A 20,342-nucleotide genomic window follows, 5' to 3' on the forward strand; every position below is an offset into this window, starting at 1 on the left:
GGAGTTTTCTTGGGAGCTTTCTCACTTGCTGCATTTCAAGCTTTGCTTGTACGTACAAAGCGCATCAAAATGCATAAAGGTAAGTTTATGTCATGCATCAACATCAACATAATGTGCAGACATCAACAGAATACATCATTTCATTTCTCATCTTCTCAGATCAAAGATTCATTATGTTTGTATTTACATTCATATAAATCCACTGAGACTTTGTTTATTCATGAGGCCTCTGGTTCTCCTTCTGATTGGTTCAAATAAATACATCATCATCACTGATCATTTAGATTTCCTAAAATAAATGAATAATTAACTAATAAGAGCTTATGATTACAAAATCAAATCACAGTTTATCATTGAACCAAACAGCAGAACATGATTTCTTTCTGGCTGTCATCATCTGCTTTGTAGCTTCTTAAAGAAGATCAGACTGAAACTATTCAGACCAACTTTTCAGTTCATCTCCACTTTGAAAACCGACTTTTAAAGATGATACAAACATTCAGATCTTTTTGTCTGAGCCACCAAAATCATTTCTGTCATAGAAAAGTGACTTTATCTAATCTAAACGTTTCTTTTGTTTCTGCAGGTCCTTGTCAGCAGACAAAGAGTCCTGTTGATTTCTTATAAAGGTTCTCCTGAAAGTGGTGAACCACTTGGATCAGCGGTTTTCAAAGTGTGAGGCACGCCTCCCTTGGGGGGGCGCCAGAGGACTTCGAGGGAAGCGCGCGGGGGAAAAAATAAAACTATATCTTACAAAGATATGTGTCTCATCACGGTGCGATGAAAACTCGGCGAGCTAGCCCCCAAAGAGTAGCAACAAAAAAATCCACAAAACGACACAGTATGTCTGATCTTTGTTCTATTCCAGCATGATAAACATCGCGTCGTATTAAAACTTAAAGTCTGTTTTCTTCTGCCACACTGGTGAAGACATGTTCATTATTAGTCTGGCAGAGACGGGGCCAGGCTTGGGTCCTGCCAATAAGGCGCGATAACTTTTGGGGCTGCTCGGCCTCAAACGTCTGAAGATGAACATGTTTAAAAAAAACAGCTGAAAAGTTAAATTGTGTGAAGTTGAAAAGTAAACAAAAATGTGTTTAAATATATTTAAATATGTTTAAAAACACACAAAGATGTGCCGAGGGGACTGGGATTGGCTGCGACATCCTCTGTATCCTCTCCCGGCCGGCCAATCTGCTGGCCCCAATTGCCCCGGCCTGGGCATTTAAACACCAAGGCGGCTGGTGTTTGTGTGGAGTGAGCTCGCCTATTGTGGTGTCGAGGTTGGTGAGGATTTCTTCTGGGACTGGGCAGGGATTAGTTTAGACACATATTTACTGATTGCACTGATTTTCTGTTAGATTCACTAGTTTAGGGGTGCTGTTTTGATGTTTTTTGTTACTGATAAAAGTAGTTTAGATAGTGAGGTTTTTGTTCCTCGTTTAGTTTAAAGTGATTTAGAATAGTATAGGCTCTGTTAGAGTTCTCCGTTTGTTATATTTATTTGTTCTTTTAAACAGCACTTGTGCGCCCTTTGTTCCCCTTTTGCCTCACCTCCTTTTGTTAAAACAATTTGAACTTTCATTTAATAAAAATACCTTTTGTTTATTAACCTTAAAATCTGGTTTTATGTTACTTCTTTCATACCCTTATATCTGGTCGTAACAGATTGTGTTTGAAAAAATAGACATTCACAAATAAAGATATTTAAAAGGTTTTTACAAATATGTTTAAGATGTTTAAAAAAATAAAGATGTGAGTGACATTTATTGTTCTTGTTATCGTGGAACATTCAAAGCAACATCAATAACAGTAATAAAAGTAATAATAATAATTGTGTGTGGGGGGGTGGTGGCTGCTTTTGAGTTCTCTTAGGGGAGGCCCACTATCCCACACTTTGAAAACCCCTGACTTAGATTATCTGTTTGATGCTGCAGCTTCATCGTTAACGTTACAATCTGCAGCCTGAATGAACATCAGGCTCAACAAAGATTCAGCAGGCTTCACAAACATCAGGACTTTTGTGTGGATGAACTCTGTGTGTTACTTTGAATGTTTTTGTTTGTTTCATTTCTATCTTTCCTCCCTATCTGTCCTCTGCTGGGCCTTTCTGTGTAGAGTTTGCATGTTCTCCCCATGTCTGCGCCTGAGTCCGGCTTCCTCACAGTCCAATGCACTTAATACTTTACTACTCCAATTACTCTAACCCTAGCCCTACTTTAAGCCTAAAGGTGTGAGTGTGAATAGGGGGGGGTGTATAAGAATCAGTGTGGGATCACTTTAAAAATGACAAATAAGAAATTTGTCTTGGTTATAAAGGATGCACTTATAAATACAGACCCTCACGGTGGTTTGTGTTTTTTTCTGAATTTAAAGTCATATGCATGTTCAGGTATGGAGAAACAGACATGTCATGTGAGAAAGTGAAGTGCAAAGAAAATTCTCCCTCTGTCTCCTGACAGGAGATGTTTGTGAACCTTGATCAGTTGTTGGTAATCTCGAATTAATTATCTCATTATCACGGGTAGAACCAGTGGAATAAAATAAAATGTATTGTATCCTTTAGGGTTCTGTGTACAGTCCAGAAAAGGGCAGTGTGCAACAATAGGATGCAGACTGCTGGTAAAAGAAGGAAGAAGAAGCAGCGTCAGGTCTCATTATCTCCTTTATTAGTGTTAAATCTGACGACGTATCATGTTCTTGGCTTTATGGAAAGCTCAGAAATGTAAACGTCGTCAGCAGGGGAGGGAGGTGGATGATGTGTGGGGGTACCAGCTCATTTAACAAGGAACGAAGAAAGCAGATCAAACTGCAAAGGAGGCAGCAAGAAAGAGGAGGGTGGGAATGAAATGAAAAATGATCAAAAGCAGAAGGAAAAAGTTATAAAAGGAAAATAATCAATCAATGGAAAGAAAACTGGAAGAACCAGGAGGAAGGGAGGAACACCAAAGAATGAGATCTCTGCGTTTGAACTGGGTTCAGTAAAAGATGTTTAAAAAGGAAGAAGTAAAGAAGTAAAGTCCAGCAGAGGGCAGCATGCAACAAGATGCAGACTGAGGGAAAGAGGGGAAGAAGAAGGAGGAGGAGGATGTTTGTTGTTAGTTTGTTTTTATAGTATTTAGCAGCAGCAGCGAGTCAGCCTCAGTTCCCAGCAGCAACCTCAGCAGCCCCAGTCCGGTCTCCGTCCTCTCCTTTATTCGCCTAAACACTGACAGCTGATCATTGTTGAGCGTCACTGTCAGTTTATTCCAACATTTAACTTCCAGTTTCTCAGTGACGGGTTTAAACAACTCATTTCTCGCGACAAAATGAAGCTAACCATGCTAACAGCTCTGACCCTCTCCTCTCTCCTTCTGCCTGGATCAACGCTGGAGACGAACCCGGTGAGAAACTCATAATAATAATAATATAATAATAATAATCATGGGCGGACTGGGACAAAATCGGCCCGGCATTTTGGACCAGAGCAGCCCCACAACAACAACACCCCCCCCCCGAGGGGGACTGTTTTTTCTCGTTGCGACACATTGAGAGTGTGTCGGGTGTGTGGATCTACTCGTTAATATATATATCGGGACTTGTCGGCCCAAATAGCTATAGTCCGTCCCTGATGATTAATAATAATAATAATTCAAAGTAGCGTCGGCAGACCAGAAACGGCCTGCAGGTTTTGTATTTAGTGTATTTAGTTATAAACAAACAAACGAACCTGATGCAGTGTGTTGCGGAACAAAGTTTCACTTTTACTCAGGTGTGTCAGCTCACACAGTCTGCAGATATCTATAGCATTAATCAGATCTGGAATAATATAGTGTGGGCTACGGGTCAGCAGCTCACACAGAGAGATGTTATTCAGTCACCAGCACTAAGAACTATAAAAAACAAACAGCTTCAGGTTCATGCGGTGACGTCAGCCGCTCCAATATTTTCCCAGTGCGCCCTTTTGCCGACTTTATGGTAAATACAACTGGGAAAGTCCACCGCGGTTTACCTGCAGGGTGTGGACACTTCCGGGTTTTCAAATAAGACGTGTGTGTGTTAAATGAGTTAAACGTTTATTTATAAAATATGAGAATGGTTAAAATTTGATTAAAAAAAAAAAAAAGTTTCATAAAACAAAGTATGATCCTGCACTGCTTCAATGCTCGTATGTACATTATGAAATTTATTAAAAATATGAGAAGTGTTAAAATGCTATAAAAAGAGACGTGTCTCATACAGCAGGTGTAAATCTACTGTTCTACATTAAAAATTGGAGCAGGAGAGAAATGCCATTATGGATAAGGAGAAAGCAGCTGATAGCCAGACATCCAGATTAATACAGCAGGGGAGGGGAAATAACTTCATGTGGGAACGAAGAAGCCAGATCACAAAACTATATATATTATATATATATATATATTATATATATATATTAGGGCTGTCAATCGATTAAAAAAAATTAACTAAATCGCAAAAATTTCTGTAATTAATCGCGATTAATCGCGATTAATCTATCATAAATGTATCAATAAATGAAATGCATTTTTCTGAGACTGAAGCTTATGATGAATATTTATTTATGTAAATGATCAATTAATGTAGAAATACACAGAGAAAGTAAATTTAAATTCATTCATGTTATTGGCTTAGTGCACATATGCACCAGTGCAAAGAAAAAAGCCAGAATGAGGAAATTACTGGCGAAGTGCCACACTCCTGTAGTGTAGACGGGTGTTTTGCTTTGAGGTGATATGTTAAGTCGGGTTACATACAAGACTCTCCTTTAGTTAGGAAGATCATAGACGTATATACATAGACTCTACTTTAGTTAGGATAGATCATAGACATATATGCACAGACTCTCCTTATTTAGGATAGATCATAGACATATATCACAGACTCTCTTTTAGTTAGATAGATCATAGACATATATGCACAGACTCTCCTTTAGTTAGGATAGATCATAGACGTATATACATAGACTCTCCTTTAGTTAGGTAGATCATAGAACGTATTACAAGACTCTCCTTTAGTTAGGAAGATCATAGACGTATATACATAGACTCTCCTTTAGTTAGGTAGATCATAGACATATTACATAAACTCTACTTTTAGTTAGGATAGATCATAGACCTATATTACATAGACTCTCCTTTAGTTAGGATAGATCATAGACATATTATACACAGACTCTCCTTTAGTTAGGATAGATCATAGACATATACATAGACTCTCCTTTAGTTAGGATAGATCATAAAACATAATGACGCCTCATTGAGCAGGTTGGTCCGTTGCTGCGATACGTTACCGTTTCCGCCATATTGGAGTGGCAGATCTGCCCGTAAACTAAACAAGCAGGGCCGGTGTTTAGCTTGGGGCAATGTGGGCGACCGCCAAGGCGCAGTCTCCGTGAGGGCTTTAAGTTATGCTCTTACACCCTTCACACACACACCCACTAATATATCTGGGGAACAAGCTCTACTTTGCCACATCCAAATGGCGGCCGCCACCGAAGTAAACAAAACCGCGTTAATTGCGTAAATTTTTTTTAACGCGTATTCTTTAAAATAATCGACAAAATTAACGCGTTAATTTTGACAGCACAGACCAGAGCTGCCCACAACACAACAACCTTCCTTCCGGAGGGCATCGGTGGTGGCGGAGACTATGAACGGCAAGTGGCCGCTCGTGTCTGTGTGTACGGTATATATATATAATATATATAATATAATATAATTAATATAATATAAATATTAATTTAATTTGATACATGGTTGGTGTATCACCTTCCCGCGTATAGTGGACATGTCTCTACATATCAGGAGGAAAAGAATAGACACAAAAATAATAATTAGAAACACAAGACCAAAAAATTTTTAAAAAATTCACCTCACAACAAATGTTGACTCATGGATGCTAAGGGTTGTCACACAACCTTGAAGCTATTAAGCTAAATTCTCATATTTAAAAATGATGTCAGGACAGCACAACACTTGTTTATGAGACACAGCTTTTTATGAAATTTTGGCGGTCCTCGTTTGTTTTGAAAACTGGATATTCCACATTCGGTAGTAGGTTAGCGCTGACTTTCTCATCATCTACGTCTATTTGCAGTCTGTTACTATCTGCATTTGCAATGTTGGAGCTACTGGCTTGACTACAGTACGTCAGCCTACCGGTAAAATGCTCCATAGTTTACACCAGATTACGGACTGGAAATCTAGGAACTAAATACATGGTGGATCATCAGGGTGTAGAACGCAAATACATACAGAGCTTAACCTGTTTCAGAAATAAAATAATGTTACTTCCTTCCTTGTCTGTCAAATATCACAAATAGCACGTCAAAAAAAAGTAGTAAAGCCAGCAGAGGGCAGCATGCACAACAAGGATGCAGACTGACGTAAAAGAGGAAGGAGGAGAAGAACATTTGTTTGCTCAACAGCAAATTGCACTAGTATTAACGTGTTGTATTATATCGGTTCGTCGCCTATGTCAATCAAGTAGACCAGATCGCGATCTAGCCTTTTGCAAGATAGTCAAAGTATTTTTGTCTCTCTGGTTCAAGGTGTCGTCAAAGGCAAGTCGACAGCGATTGCCATCTTGCCCTGTTCCCCCCAGCACCAAGGAACCTCGTTTAAAGTGTCGACTGGTAAAGGAGAATGACGTCAGAAGGAGTGTCTTGTATGCCTCAGGCTTACAGCACCGGAGCCGACAGTTAAAGTCGAGTTTCACATTTACGATGAACTGAGAACGGCACGCCTCCATTCATCAGAATGCCAATATAGAGGACAGTGGAAACTACATCTGTGTTTTTCCACATTCTGAATCACAGGAAAGATCCACGTTGAGCTTGTTGTGTGTGAGTGCTCGTCCTCCTTACCTCTTTGTCTTTTCTTTTCACAAAACCAGCTTTAATCACTGGACATGTTCTTCTTCTGTCTGCTCTGTATGATGTTCAGTGTCTCTGCATCATGTGAGCACTGAGCCTCTGCTTCTGCGACTGATCAACCTCTAATCGAAATAACTGAGGGGACTGAAGCTGCTGCTGCTCCTGCAAGTCTAACAAATAAATGTTGGCGACTTTGGGTCTTCTTCTTTCCGCTTGTCTCGATCTTTGCAACAAAGCGACTAATCAAATAGGAACTGGGTAAGAACCTGTCTTTTGTCTCTGACTCTGTTCTTTATTGTCTTTCTTTCAGAACCTGTTCTTAAAGACAGATATGGAAAAATAGAAGGTTTGTATGTGTTTGTGCACATGTGTACATAAATATACACACATACATATATACATACACACCATATCCAGACACACACACACACACACATGTACATATCTTATCTCTAGAAAATATTACAAAAAATGAAATGTCAGAAAACATAAATGCACTCCCAGCTTTTATTTACTTCCAAGTCATGGACTTGATGAGCAGCCTACATGCAGCCAGTCCACCACATTTGTTTCCTTTGAGGCTGTAGCACTGAAACTTCCAACAGTAACATTTTGACTGATCACTTGAAGCTGATGCAGCCTCTTGTGTCTGGGTGACAGACTTGTAGCTACCAACTTAACTTGAGTCAGGTGACCTGTGCCATTATTACATCTGTACAGCTGTAGCTGTCCTTAACTAGCTTTTATATTTGTTATGTTAACAGGAGCTTCTTCAAAGCCACACATCATGAGAGTTAATGTCACAGAGGACGGGGTCCAGCTGCACTGTCTTGTTCAAGGTGCTTTTCCAAAACCTGAAGTAGAGTTCCAGGACAGTGCTGGAAAAGTCCTTCCTGCTGAGGAGCCTCAGGTCTTAGAAAGCGGACAACGTTACACCGTGACCCTCATCACCACTTTGACCAAGACCGACGACTTCCGCTGTGTCGCCAAGCAGAAGGAAATCCTCCATGAGACTTCTGCTGAGATCTACGTGTCTGTCCGTGGTGAGACTTCTTTCTTTATTACACACTTTTACTTGTTTAGTGTCTGTCTGTGGTCAGTGTGCTGTAGTCAGAATCATAGTTTAGTTCATATGTGTCAAAGTCGAGGCCCGCATGATAAAATCTATTTACTACGTGAACAACTGTTCTCTTTGATGAAGATCAACTTTACACAGGAGTCGTCTTACTGATGAACACCTCCTGAGGATTTCCTCAGCTCAGAGCCTGACCCCAGACATTGATGAACTTGTATCCAAGATGAGAGCCTAAGCATCTGACTCAGACTAGTGAGCGTCACAGAGCAGCAAACGGGGCTTTGACACATTCTTCAGTTTTTAATGCACTTACAGGACATTTGATTTTTCTTAAATTAGTTAAAATGACTGTAAAAACTGCAGACAGAGCCATTCTTTTATTTTCATTTGATTTATTAATTTATAGGCAATAATCTATAGGCCTTGTTAGTTTCAGGTTCAATATGTGCAATAAGGTTGTTTCAATAAACTTGTAGCAATTTTTAAATTTCGGCCCATTGTGTATTTGAGTTTGACTCCCCTGGTTTAGTTTAAAGTCAGAATAAATATGTTTTCTGACTTCATCAGACCAGAGAATAAAGTGTTATTAAGCACCCAGCTAACGCACTGAAGGCTTTTATACTGCTGTGGGTTAGGGAGGTGAGGGGAGTCTGCTCAGGGAGGCCTCAGCGTGTCATCGAGCCACCCTTTAAGGACCGCCCACAAAATCCTGAGACTGAAAACTGTCTTACTGAAATGTGGAGTTAGAGGTTCAAAGACTTTTCACGTGTTTTCAGCAACTATTTTCCAACATATTTAATGTGTTTGGAAAGAAATCTCAGAGTTGACTTTACATGGACTTTAACAAAAAACATAAATTTAGTTTTTAAACTTTATTTTTCTTGTGTTGGACAGTCACATATTATAAAAACAGGTAAATGAACACTGAGCACTTCATTTGTGAAATATCATCAGTTTAATCATAAGCTTATATTTGAGTATATTCAGAGTTTCACACTCAGGTTTTGTTTTGTGTTTCAGACAAACACGTGGACGTCACAGGATGGTTTGTTGGATTCTTCTTCTTGGGAGTTTTCTCACTTGCTGCAGTTCAAGCTTTGCTTGTACGTACAAAGCACATCAAAATACAATTTATTAAAGGTAAGTTTATGTCATGCATCAACATAATGTGCAGACATCAACAGAACACATCATTTCATTTCTCATCTTCTCAGATCAAAGATTCATTATGTTTGTATTTACATTCATAAAAATCCACTGAGACTTTGTTTATTCATGAGGCCTCTGGTTCTCCTTCTGATTGGTTCAAATAAATATAGTAAGTTATTAATATAACAGACCTTAAAGTGAATATTTCTCATTTCAATTAGAAATGTCAAATTAAACAGAATGCCTTTTATAGTTCGATGTCCATCAAGGGTCATTTTTGGTCACAGACACTTCAGCATGTCGCCGGTCGCCTAGCAGGTGCGGCGGTCTATTAAAAGTGACGTCGCTAAACTAATACGGCGGCGCGCTCCCGGCGTTTGGAGGAGTACAGTTCGGCGTTTCCAGCGCCGGTCTTGGCCACATTTGCGCCCTGGGCGCTAGAAATAAACTGAAAAAGAATCCTTTTGTTTTGAACTGAACTATTGAGAACTAAAAATTGAACTGAAGTGGACATTGTTTATGGGTTTTTCCTGTGGTGTAAATATATTTTTTCGAAAAGAGTAGTGGTATCTTGGTTTGTTCACATTTTGATTTAAGGTTGTGTGATTTGTGGTTTGGATTTATGCACCCTTTGTGTGGTTTTTGTCAGAGGTAAACTAGTTTTAAACTGTCAGACTGAGTCCTGGCTGGCACCTAAAAAAACTAAAAATACAATTCAAATAATAGTTACCCCTAAAAACCGTCACACATGAAGCAGCTTCCACGTCTGAGTCTGACTTCAGTCTGTGCTGCAAAATAAACAAAGTTTAATTTGAGAGCGATAAATACATTTTACAGTGGTAAAGTTCAGCATAAATAAACTCCTCTAGACGTCACACACCAACTGTTTTTGTAACTGTTGAGATAAAATTCTGTGAATTTGGAGTTTAATTAATGACGATTACGTGACGTGATTTCACGATGCAGTGTGGGTCAGGATCTCTGTCCCGACACAGTCTGACAGCGGCAAAAGAAGAGTCACCTGTAAAACACGATGAATTCATGAGGCGACTGAAACTATTCAGACCAACTTTTCAGTTCATCTCCACTTTGAAAACCGACTTTTAAAGATGATACAAACATTCAGATCTTTTTGTCTGAGCCACCAAAATCATTTCTGTCATAGAAAAGTGACTTTATCTATTCTAAACGTTTCTTTTGTTTCTGCAGGTCCTTGTCAGCAGACAAAGAGTTCTGGTGATTTCTTATAAAGGTTCTCCTGAAGCTAATTTACCACTTAAATCACCTGCTTGATGCTGCAGCTTCATCATTAACGTGACAATCTGCAGCCTGAATGAACATCAGGCTCAACAAAGATTCAACAGGTTTCACAATCTTTTGTGTGGACGAGCTCTGTGTGTGACTTTGAATGTTTTTCTTTGCTTTAACTTAACCATCAGTATATCTCATTTAGCTATCAACTGCTGTTAAGGCCATAGCACTTAAATGAAGACAAAGGTGTATACAGTGGTCCCTCGTTTATCGCGGGGGATACGTTCTAAAAATAACCCGCAATAAACGAAATCCGTGAAGTAAGTTTTACAATTATTATACATGTATACATATGTATATGTGTACACTTTTAGACACCTTTTTACACACATTTTGTACAGTACTCCCTAAGTTAATCAGGACGCAGAACACAATGTGCGTTCATACTGTACAGTACGCTGTAAAAAAAGCAAAATTACACTAAAAATATATGCGAATCCGCGAAAAGTGAACCGCGTTATAGCGAGGGACGACTGTACACAACTCAGGTAAACAGTGTGATGAACGATGAGCCAACAAAAAGCGTACAACATGGAGGTGATAAAAGTATCACAGTCTCCAGCAACATTTCGTTATTTTCTCGCACAAATTGACTTTTCTGTGTCACCTGTTGTGATCGGTTTCATGGAAAGCAGCAGCAGTGACAGGTTCAGAGATTTACAGCTTTACTGCAGAGGAAGGTCTGAGCCTTAAATCCAGAGCAAAAACTTCAATTTGTTACAAGGGGAATTTTAATTTGTGTTTATTACGTTCAGTGTTTTTATCCAAAGTGACTCACAGAGAAGGGAACAATCAGGGTACAGAGTGATAAAATGTTTTTTTACACACAGGGAATCTGTTTTCATGTTGATGTCATAGTGTATTGTAGGTTTAGCTGGGAGGAGCATGTTCTCCAACCCGTCCTCTGCACAGCTGTCAGGGATCAATTCAGTTTTAACCCAGTGTCTTTATTAATCAGAACAAGTGACAAACTCTTAATCAAGATTCTTCCTTCCAGATCTGACACAGTTAACATAAAATGTAGCTTTTCTATCTTCTGGTGGCACTGCATTGAATGTGTGTGTGTGTGTGTGTGTGTGTGTGTGTGTGTGTGTGTGTGTGTGTGTGTGTGTGTGTGTGTGTGTGTGTGTGTGTGTGTAAAAACTTATTTAAGCTGTTGAAACTACTGCCAAAAAGGAATGATTGAAAAAACAAACGGTGCCTTTAAATATTTTTGATGCTGATGTTGTATGTTACTGTATGTTTGTGGGTTTTTATATTAGCCTGTTTAGGTTTGAAAGAGACTCAGCTGTAAATGTATATTAATGTTATGTTATGTATATTGCACTGGAATGGTCAGTTAGCTGGGCTGCTCAGACAGAACCATTTACTTAATTTAACTTACTCATTTGGAAGAGGCTCCTGTGAGGAGGAGCTGAGGGTTTGAATCCAACTTTGCTGTGTGTCATTGATTGTATCTTTCCACAGGTTCCTGTCATTCAGCTGTCTCTGTTATGCAATAAAGCCCCAAAAGAAAAGAACTTTGTGAATGCCTTCTGTGGTTTTTTATCATCTATAAATGATTTGCTCTTTGGACTGTTGACGAGTGTGTCAGTCAATTTGATGTGAGGGCCACATTCCCCCAAACTGCTGGTCTGTATAAGGCCGTCTAACCTCTGAGTGTTCAACATTACTAAAGGAAATCCTTAAACCTTAATGAAGTCATTAAACCTTAAATACTAAAATAATAATAATGTTGACAATAAGGTCTCCAGCCAGCTTACACGTCCTCAGAGCCAGAAACTATAAAACTTTGTGTCATAAATTCATAAATCCACAGTAAATTCAGTGTCAGCCCATGTTCTCCTCAGATGATAATCTGAAGGTCATCGATCATCCTGCAGTTCAGCACCATGGACAGCGTCAGACAATGTGACACGTGAAAAGACGGCGCCTGAATCAATAAAACTTTATCGTTTAATGTTTGTCATTAATCATGAATCCACGACACAGCAGTTTGCAGCAGCACCTCTGCTTGTTTATGTACACCATCACCAGCATCACTGTAGCATCCTGACACTTCTGAATGAACCGTGTAGTTAATACTCGTACCTGTAACGTTACGTTTCCAAAGTACTGCAGCAGTCTGGTCTGTACACATGCAGCCACGGCCAACCTCTGATGAAGTCCATGACTGAGAAAAGGAGGACTTCATTATCTAGATTATCCTGATCCCAGATTACACGTTTTGACACACTGGGCCCAGGAGAACATCAGATTATTTCAGTGAAGATGAAGTTGGATTATGTGCAACATTGTTATTGGCATATTGGCATTAGAGTGGGTGGAGGTACAGACACATTTATGAGGAGAAGATGGTGAAAAGATGAGGTGGAAATGAATAGTAAAGTTTTAAAATCAGAGTGTGGAGGGAAATGAATACTCAACTTTATTTATTTATTTATTCATTTATTTATTTATATAGCAGCTTTCATGCAGAGATGCAGCCCAAAGTGTTTCACAGAGCAAAAACAAAGACAGACGTAGACAAGATATCCATCAAAGTCTCTACGGCCTTCATAACAGCTCATGCAGGGGTTGAGGGCAAGGACGACAAACAGGTCACAAACAATATCCCACTAGGGAAAACAGAAGGAAAGACAATCATTACGATACAAATGCAAAAGGTTTGGCAGGAATATTCGGATATAAATAAAGATACTTTTATAGTAAACAAAAACAGGTGGGGAAAGGGGCAGGAAGGAGGAGGTGGTAATTACCCGCCTCAGATTAGGGCATACAGAGCTTAATAGCACCCTGCACAGAATCGGTAAACATCCTACTGGTAAATGTAGATTGTGTGATCATGTTGAAGCTGTGCAGCGTGTTCTTATTGAATCAAATCAAATCAAATCAAATCAATTTTATTTGTATAGCCCAAAGTCACAAAGTCCATTTTCCTCTGAGGCTTTACAATCTGTACAGGGAGTGACACCCTCTGTCCTTAGACCCTCGGTTCCAGTGAGGAAAAACTTGCCCACAAAAACCTTTAACAGGGAAAAAATGTGGAAGAAACCTCAGGAAGAGCCACAGAGGAGGGATCCCTCTCCCAGGACGGACAGACGTGCAGTAGATGTCAGTGTACAGGACAAATCAACACAAACATATTGTACAATGACTGATAAAATGACAATGAATTACAATGAATGATAAAAATAAAAATCGAATGCAAGGAGACAGAGGACAGAACTAAAAGCAGCACTGCAAAGGGGACAAGTGAGCTCCAGGGGACATGTTGCAAGGATCAGAAAACATTAGGAGGTATGTGAGTGTTTATATTAGTGTTTTGTTTTTTGTTTTTCTCTGTCATGTGATGTACCACACCCAGTCCGGTAGGTGGCAGTGCACCTGCTGGACATTTCCGGATGCTCTGGAGAACATTTCGCTTGCACAGCCCAGCTAGCTCTCCATTCAACACCGAGAGCTTCATCATTTGTTGTCTTAAGCGTTCACTGCCAGTTTATTCCGACATTTAACTTCAGATATCTCAGCTCGGTGTAGCTGGATCTTTCATTGATTCAGCATGTGTGTGGCCGTGCTGACAGCTCTGTCCCTCTCTGTCCTCGGATCAACACTTGCAGATAAACACGGTAAGAACGTGTATCATCTTCTTCTGTGTGGTACTAAACAGTGGTACAGTGGCGTCTATGTGTCCGCACACACAACATCAGAGATAGCGAAGCCACCGAGAGCTCCGTGGATTGTTGTCGGCACCGACAGGAGGCGGAGACGGAGGAGGGAGTGGACGCAAAACCGAGGATGCCTCAGGCCTCCTCTGCTCCTCCGGGTCTGTGCATTTCACAGGTCCACCCCAACCAGGCAAACCTGTTACTACACATTAGAGCAGTGGTTCCTAACCTGGTTGGAGGTACCGAACCCTTCTTTAGTAAAAAATAAAATAAAACACAAAATGAACCGTGCATTAACATCACCTTGTTCAAATAACAAAACCAACACAGTGCATGAACTCACAACAACTTACCTCAGTGTGACTTCTGCTGTTGCCTTTGAGAGACCAGTTCAGATATGCGTGGCTTCACCTTGGCAAGTGCCAGTCTCATGTCATTTTCACAGCAAAGTCTGTTCCTTTTCTTAGTTTTTATGTCCAGCATCCTCGAAAACGATTGCTCACAAAGATATGTTGTAACATATGGTATAAAAAATTCCAGGGCGGAGGCTCCACTGAACCCCTGAGACCGACTCACCGAACCCAGGTTAAGAGCCACTGCACTAGATCATGTCTACACCAACATTAAACAAGCATACAGAGCCATACCACTCCCACACCTAGGTCAGTCAGACCACCTCTCTCTGCTCCTTACCCCTGCATCCCTCAGAAGAAGCTCCACTCCTCTGACTAAGACCACATGGCCTGAAGATGCACTTCTCCAGCTCCAGGACTGTTTTGCTGACACTGAGTGGAGAATCATTGAACACCAGGACCTGGCTGCACTAGGGGCTCTATGACTTCAGATTTTTTTAAGTCCACACTAATATAATGAAAGTCCAGTTGACGTCGACTAGTCGCTGGTGACGTCATTGATATTTTCTTCAGTAATTAAATAAATCTCAGGAGTAGGGATGCTTTGCAATAACAACAAGCAGCAACTCAGCTGGTAAATACCTACAGGTTATGTTCGGCTACATCTCCCATACAGGTGAAGTGGAAAACAAAATACTGAACTCTTAAAACAGTTTGTGAGGAAAACAACACACAGAGAAGAGCCTGCAGCCTGGTCATCATCACAGCCCTGCTCAGTCACAGTTTTCCTTTTTCGGATCTACGTGCGCCGGGTGAAGGCTCGCCAGCTGTCGCGTGATGTTATTTCCAGCCAGTGAAACAATCCTCTCGCTCTGTGTGCTTGTCGCTGGGATAGCCAGGTAACGTTTGCACAACTTGGCCAAACGGGGAAATCTATTCTCTTTCTGGGCCCACCAGTGCAGCGGGTTCTGCATGGTGGACTAGTCGACTAATCTGTACAACCCCTAGGCTGCACACACAGAAGCTGTGCTATCCTACGTCAAGTTCTGCATGGGGAATGTCACAGTGAATAAACGGATTTTCCCCAATCAGAAGCCCTGCCTGACCAGCCAGGTCAGGATCCTCCTCAAGGACCACAACACCGCCTTCAGGTCGGGCAATACAGAACTATACAGTGCTGCCAGAGCCAACCTGACAAGGGGAATTACTAAAGCCAAACAGGATTACAAAACCAAAATAGAGGATCATCTCTCTAACCACAACCCACGGCAGATGTGGCAGGGCATCCAGGACATCACCAACTTCAGGGGGCAGAACAACATGGCTGTGGACTCAAGCGACCAGCTGGCAGAGGAGCTGAACACCTTCTTTGCAGATTCCAACCCATAAACTTGCAACCACACCCCCACAACCCCAACCACCCCCCAGCTCCCACACACTCACTGTGCAAGCACAGGGAGCTCCGCAAAGTCAACCCGAGGAAAGCCACTGGACCAGACGGGGTTCCTGGTAAAATACTCAAAGCCTGTGCGGATCAGCTTGCACAGGTCTCACCACCATCTTCAATCTCTCCCTGGCACAGTTCATGTTAGTATTTACCAGATAGTTTGGGGTCTTTGGACAGACGTCTTCCTGTAGCACAGAGACGGGGTAGGACAGCCTCCTTTGGAGCCTGAAGAACAGGACTGTTGGGAGCTCTTAGCAGTGCAGTGACATTACACAAAGCACCATCTATCTTTTCTCTAGTGGTCTTAGGATGGAGTACATCAAGAGCTAATTTGTCTTGTTTAGACCTTGTGGCTGTCTTTTCATCTACATAGGGTAAAGTGCCAACCTGCCAGAGTCGTTCTGCATTCCTGACGCTGTGATTTATACTGCAATGACTCATGAGTGTTGGTCTGATGTTTCAATGATGGACACGTCTGTTTATGAGTTGTCCGTACAGCTCATGTAATCTGACGCTGCTCAATCCAGTCACAGTTATGTGTTAAACATAATGATGATTCAAATATATTTTGTCTCTCTGGTTCAGGTGTCGTCAAAGTGCAAGTCGACAGCGATGCCATCTTGCCCTGTTCCTCCAGCACCAAGGAGAACCTCGTATTTAAAGTGTTCGACTGGATAAAGGAGAATGACATTCAGAGGGACGTGTTCTTTTATCAGTCAGGCGTTACTAGCACCGGAGCCGAGAAGTTCAAAGGTCGAGTTTCATATTTTACCGATGAACTGAAGAACGGCAACGCCTCCATCATCATCAGAAATGCAAAGATAGAGGACAGTGGAAACTACACCTGTGTTTTTCCTCGTCTTGTACCAGAGAAAAGATTCCACGTTGAGCTTGTTGTTGGTGAGTGCTCGTCCTCCTTTACCTCTCTTGGTCTTTTCTTTTCACATAACCAGCTTTAATCACTGGACATGTTCTTCTTCTGTCTGCTCTGTATGATGTTCAGTGTCTCTGCATCATGTGAGCACTGAGCCTCTGCTTCTGCTGACTGATCAACCTCTAAAACCTCTAACAAATAAATGTTGGCTGACTTTGGGTCTTCTTCTTTCTCGCTTGTCTCGATCTTTGCAACAAAGCGGCTAATCAAATAGGAACTGGGTAAGAACCTGTCTTTGTCTTTGACCTGTCTTTGTCTTTGACCTGTCTTTGTCTTTGACCTGTGTTTCACCTGTCTTTGTCTCTGACCTGTTCTTTATTGTCTTTCTTTCAGAACCTGTTCTTAAAGACAGATATGGAAAAATAGAAGGTATGTATGTATATATGTGTGTGTGTGTGTGTGTACATGTGTACATTAATAAACACATATATACATACACACCATATCCATATCTGTATGTATATGTATGCACATACATACACACATACATACACACACACACATACATACATACTTAATCGCAAACATTTCTGTAATTAATCTCGATTAATTTATCAATAAATTTATCTATAAATTAAATGCATTTTTCTGAGACTGAAGCTTATAATGAATATGTATTTATGTAAAATGATCAAATTAATTTAGAATAAACACAGAAAGTATATTTAAATTCATTCATGTTATTGGCTTAAGGTGCACATAAACACAGTGCAAACAGAAAAAAGCCAGAATGAGGAAATATACTGACGAGTGCGACACTCCTGTAGTGTAGACTGGGTGTTTTGCTTTGAGGTGATATGTTAAAGTCGTGTTACTTCTGTGGAATTTAAATTCGGCTTTGCAAACTGTGCAAATTGCCTTGTTTTTGTCCAACGAGCCGTCGGGCAACTTTTTAAAATGAAATGTTCCCCCTAAAAGTCCGTCCTTATCCATCTTTACACCATAGACTCTCCTTTAGTTAGGATAGATCATAGACATATATACATAGACTCTCCTTTAGTTAGGATAGATCATAGACATATATACATAGACTCTCCTTTAGTTAGGATAGATCATAGACATATATACATAGACTCTCCTTTAGTTAGGATAGATCATAGACATATACATAGACTCTCCTTTAGTTAGGATAGATCATCATCTTATCTCTAGACAATATTACAAAAAATGAAATGTCAGAAAACATAAATGCACTCCCAGCTTTTATTTACTTCCAAGTCATGGACTTGATGAGCAGCCTACATGCAGCCAGTCCACCACATTTGTTTCCTTTGAGGCTGTAGCACTGAAACTTCCAACAGTAACATTTTGACTGATCACTTGAAGCTGATGCAGCCTCTTGTGTCTGGGTGACAGACTTGTAGCTACCAACTTAACTTGAGTCAGGTGACCTGTGCCATTATAACATCTGTACAGCTGTAGCTGTCCTTAACTAGCTTTTATATTTGTTATGTTAACAGGAGCTTCTCCAGAGCCACACATGAAGATAGTTAAACTCCCAGAGGACAGGATGCAGCTGCAGTGTGTTGTTCGAGGTGCTTTTCCAAAACCTGAAGTAGAGTTCCAGGACAGTGCTGGAAACGTCCTTCCTGCTGAGGAGCCTAAGGTCTTAGAAAGCGGACAACGTTACACCGTGATCCTCATCGCCACTGTGACCAAGACCGACGACTTCCGCTGTGTCGCCAAGCAGAAGGAAATCCACCATGAGACTTTTGCTGAGACCTACGTGTCTGTCCGTGGTGAGACTTCTTTCTTTATTACACACTTTTACTTGTTTAGTGTCAGTTGTTTAGTCAGAATCACAGTTTAGTTCATATGTGTCAAACTCGAGGCCCGCGGGCCACATCTGGCCTTGTTAGTTTCAGGTTCAATATGTGCAATAAGGTCGTTTCAATAAACGTTGAACCCATCCGGCCTTTGACTTGTAGCAATTTTTTAATTTCGGCCCATTGTGTATTTGAGTTTGACGCCCCTGGTTTAGTTTAAAGTCAGAATAAATATGTTTTCTGACTTCATCAGACCAGAGAATAAAGTGTTATTAAGCACCCAGCTAACGCACTGAAGGCTTTTATACTGCTGTGGGTTCAGGGAGGCCTCAGCGTGTCATCGAGCCACCCTTTAAGGACCGCCCACAAAATCCTGAGACTGAAAACTGTCTTACTGAAATGTGGAGTTAGAGGTTCAAAGACTTTTCACGTGTTTTCAGCAACTATTTTCCAACATATTTAATGTGTTTGGAAAGAAATCTCAGAGTTGACTTTACATGGACTTTAAACAAAACATAATAACATAATAAAAACATACATTTAGTTTTTAAACTTTATTTTTCTTGTGTTGGACAGTCACATATTATAAAAACAGGTAAATGAACACTGATAGCACTTCATTTGTGAAATATCATCAGTTTAATCATAAGCTTATATTTGAGTACATTCAGAGTTTCACACTCAGGTTTTGTTTTGTGTTTCAGACAAACACGTGGACGTCACAGGATGGTTCAGTGGTGGAGTTTTGTTGGGAGTTTTGTTGGGAGTTCTCTTACTTGCTGCATTTCAAGCTTTGCTTGTACGTACAAAGCGCATCAAAATACATAAAGGTAAGTTTATGTCATGCATCAACATCAACATAATGTGCAGACATCAGCAGAACACATCATTTCATTTCTCATCTTCTCAGATCAAAGATTCATTATGTTTGTATTTACATTCATAAAAATCCACTGAGACTTTGTTTATTCATGAGGCCTCTGGTTCTCCTCCTGATTGGTTCAAATAAATATAGTAAGTTATTAATATAACAGACCTTAAAGTGAATATTTCTCATTTCAATTAGAAATGTCAAATTAAACAGAATGCCTTTTATAGTTCGATGTCCATCAAGGGTCATTTTTGGTCACAGACACTTCAGCATATCGCCGGTCGCCTAGCAGGTGCGGCGGTCTATTAAAAGTGACGTCGCTAAACTAATACGGCGGCGCGCTCCCGGCGTTTGGAGGAGTGCAGTTCGGCGTTTCCAGCGCCGGTCCTGGCCACATTTGCGCCCTGGGCGCTAGAAATAAACTGAAAAAGAATCCTTTTGTTTTGAACTGAACTATTGAGAACTAAAAATTGAACTGAAGTGGACATTGTTTATGGGTTTTTCCTGTGGTGTAAATATATTTTTTCGAAAAGAGTAGTGGTATCTTGGTTTGTTCACATTTTGATTTAAGGTTGTGTGATTTGTGGTTTGGATTTATGCACCCTTTGTGTGGTTTTTGTCAGAGGTAAACTAGTTTTAAACTGTCAGACTGAGTCCTGGCTGGCACCTAAAAAAACTAAAAATACAATTCAAATAATAGTTACCCCTAAAAACCGTCACACATGAAGCAGCTTCCACGTCTGAGTCTGACTTCAGTCTGTGCTGCAAAATAAACAAAGTTTAATTTGAGAGAGATAAATACATTTTACAGTGGTAAAGTTCAGCATAACTAAACTCCTCTAGACGTCACACACCAACTGTTTTTGTAACTGTTGAGATAAAATTCTGTGAATT

The 20,342-nt window shown here is 40.4% G+C and overlaps 2 protein-coding genes across 6 annotated transcripts in view; both read left to right on the forward strand.

The window, feature by feature from the left end:
* Positions 1–10,710, forward strand: part of LOC109142824 (butyrophilin subfamily 3 member A2) — a 49,126-nt gene extending 38,416 nt beyond the window's left edge. For 3 of the 5 annotated variants that reach the window (XM_027285133.1, XM_027285120.1, XM_027285130.1), the window contains exons 3-6: positions 7,185–7,220; positions 7,639–7,917; positions 8,970–9,089; positions 10,308–10,710. In XM_027285133.1, the coding sequence (XP_027140934.1) occupies positions 7,185–7,220; positions 7,639–7,917; positions 8,970–9,089; positions 10,308–10,348 (476 nt within the window). In that variant the 3' untranslated portion in view covers positions 10,349–10,710. Of the gene's footprint in view, positions 1–586; positions 608–7,184; positions 7,221–7,638; positions 7,918–8,969; positions 9,090–10,307 lie in introns of those variants that run through there. The other 2 variants (XM_027285122.1, XM_027285147.1) reach the window with 2 other exon arrangements.
* A 3,104-nt stretch (positions 10,711–13,814) lies between these two features.
* On the forward strand, positions 13,815–20,309 carry LOC113747067 (butyrophilin subfamily 1 member A1-like). The gene is made up of 5 exons (XM_027285098.1): positions 13,815–14,038; positions 16,463–16,777; positions 17,145–17,180; positions 18,272–18,550; positions 19,282–20,309. The coding sequence occupies exons 1-5, from the start codon at positions 13,972–13,974 to the stop codon at positions 19,521–19,523; spliced, it is 939 nt and encodes a 312-aa protein (XP_027140899.1). The 5' UTR covers positions 13,815–13,971; the 3' UTR covers positions 19,524–20,309.
* The last annotated feature ends 33 nt before the right edge of the window (positions 20,310–20,342 follow it).

The sequence above is a fragment of the Larimichthys crocea genome, chromosome I (genome assembly GCF_000972845.2).
Source record: "Larimichthys crocea isolate SSNF chromosome I, L_crocea_2.0, whole genome shotgun sequence".
NCBI lineage: Eukaryota > Metazoa > Chordata > Actinopteri > Sciaenidae > Larimichthys > Larimichthys crocea.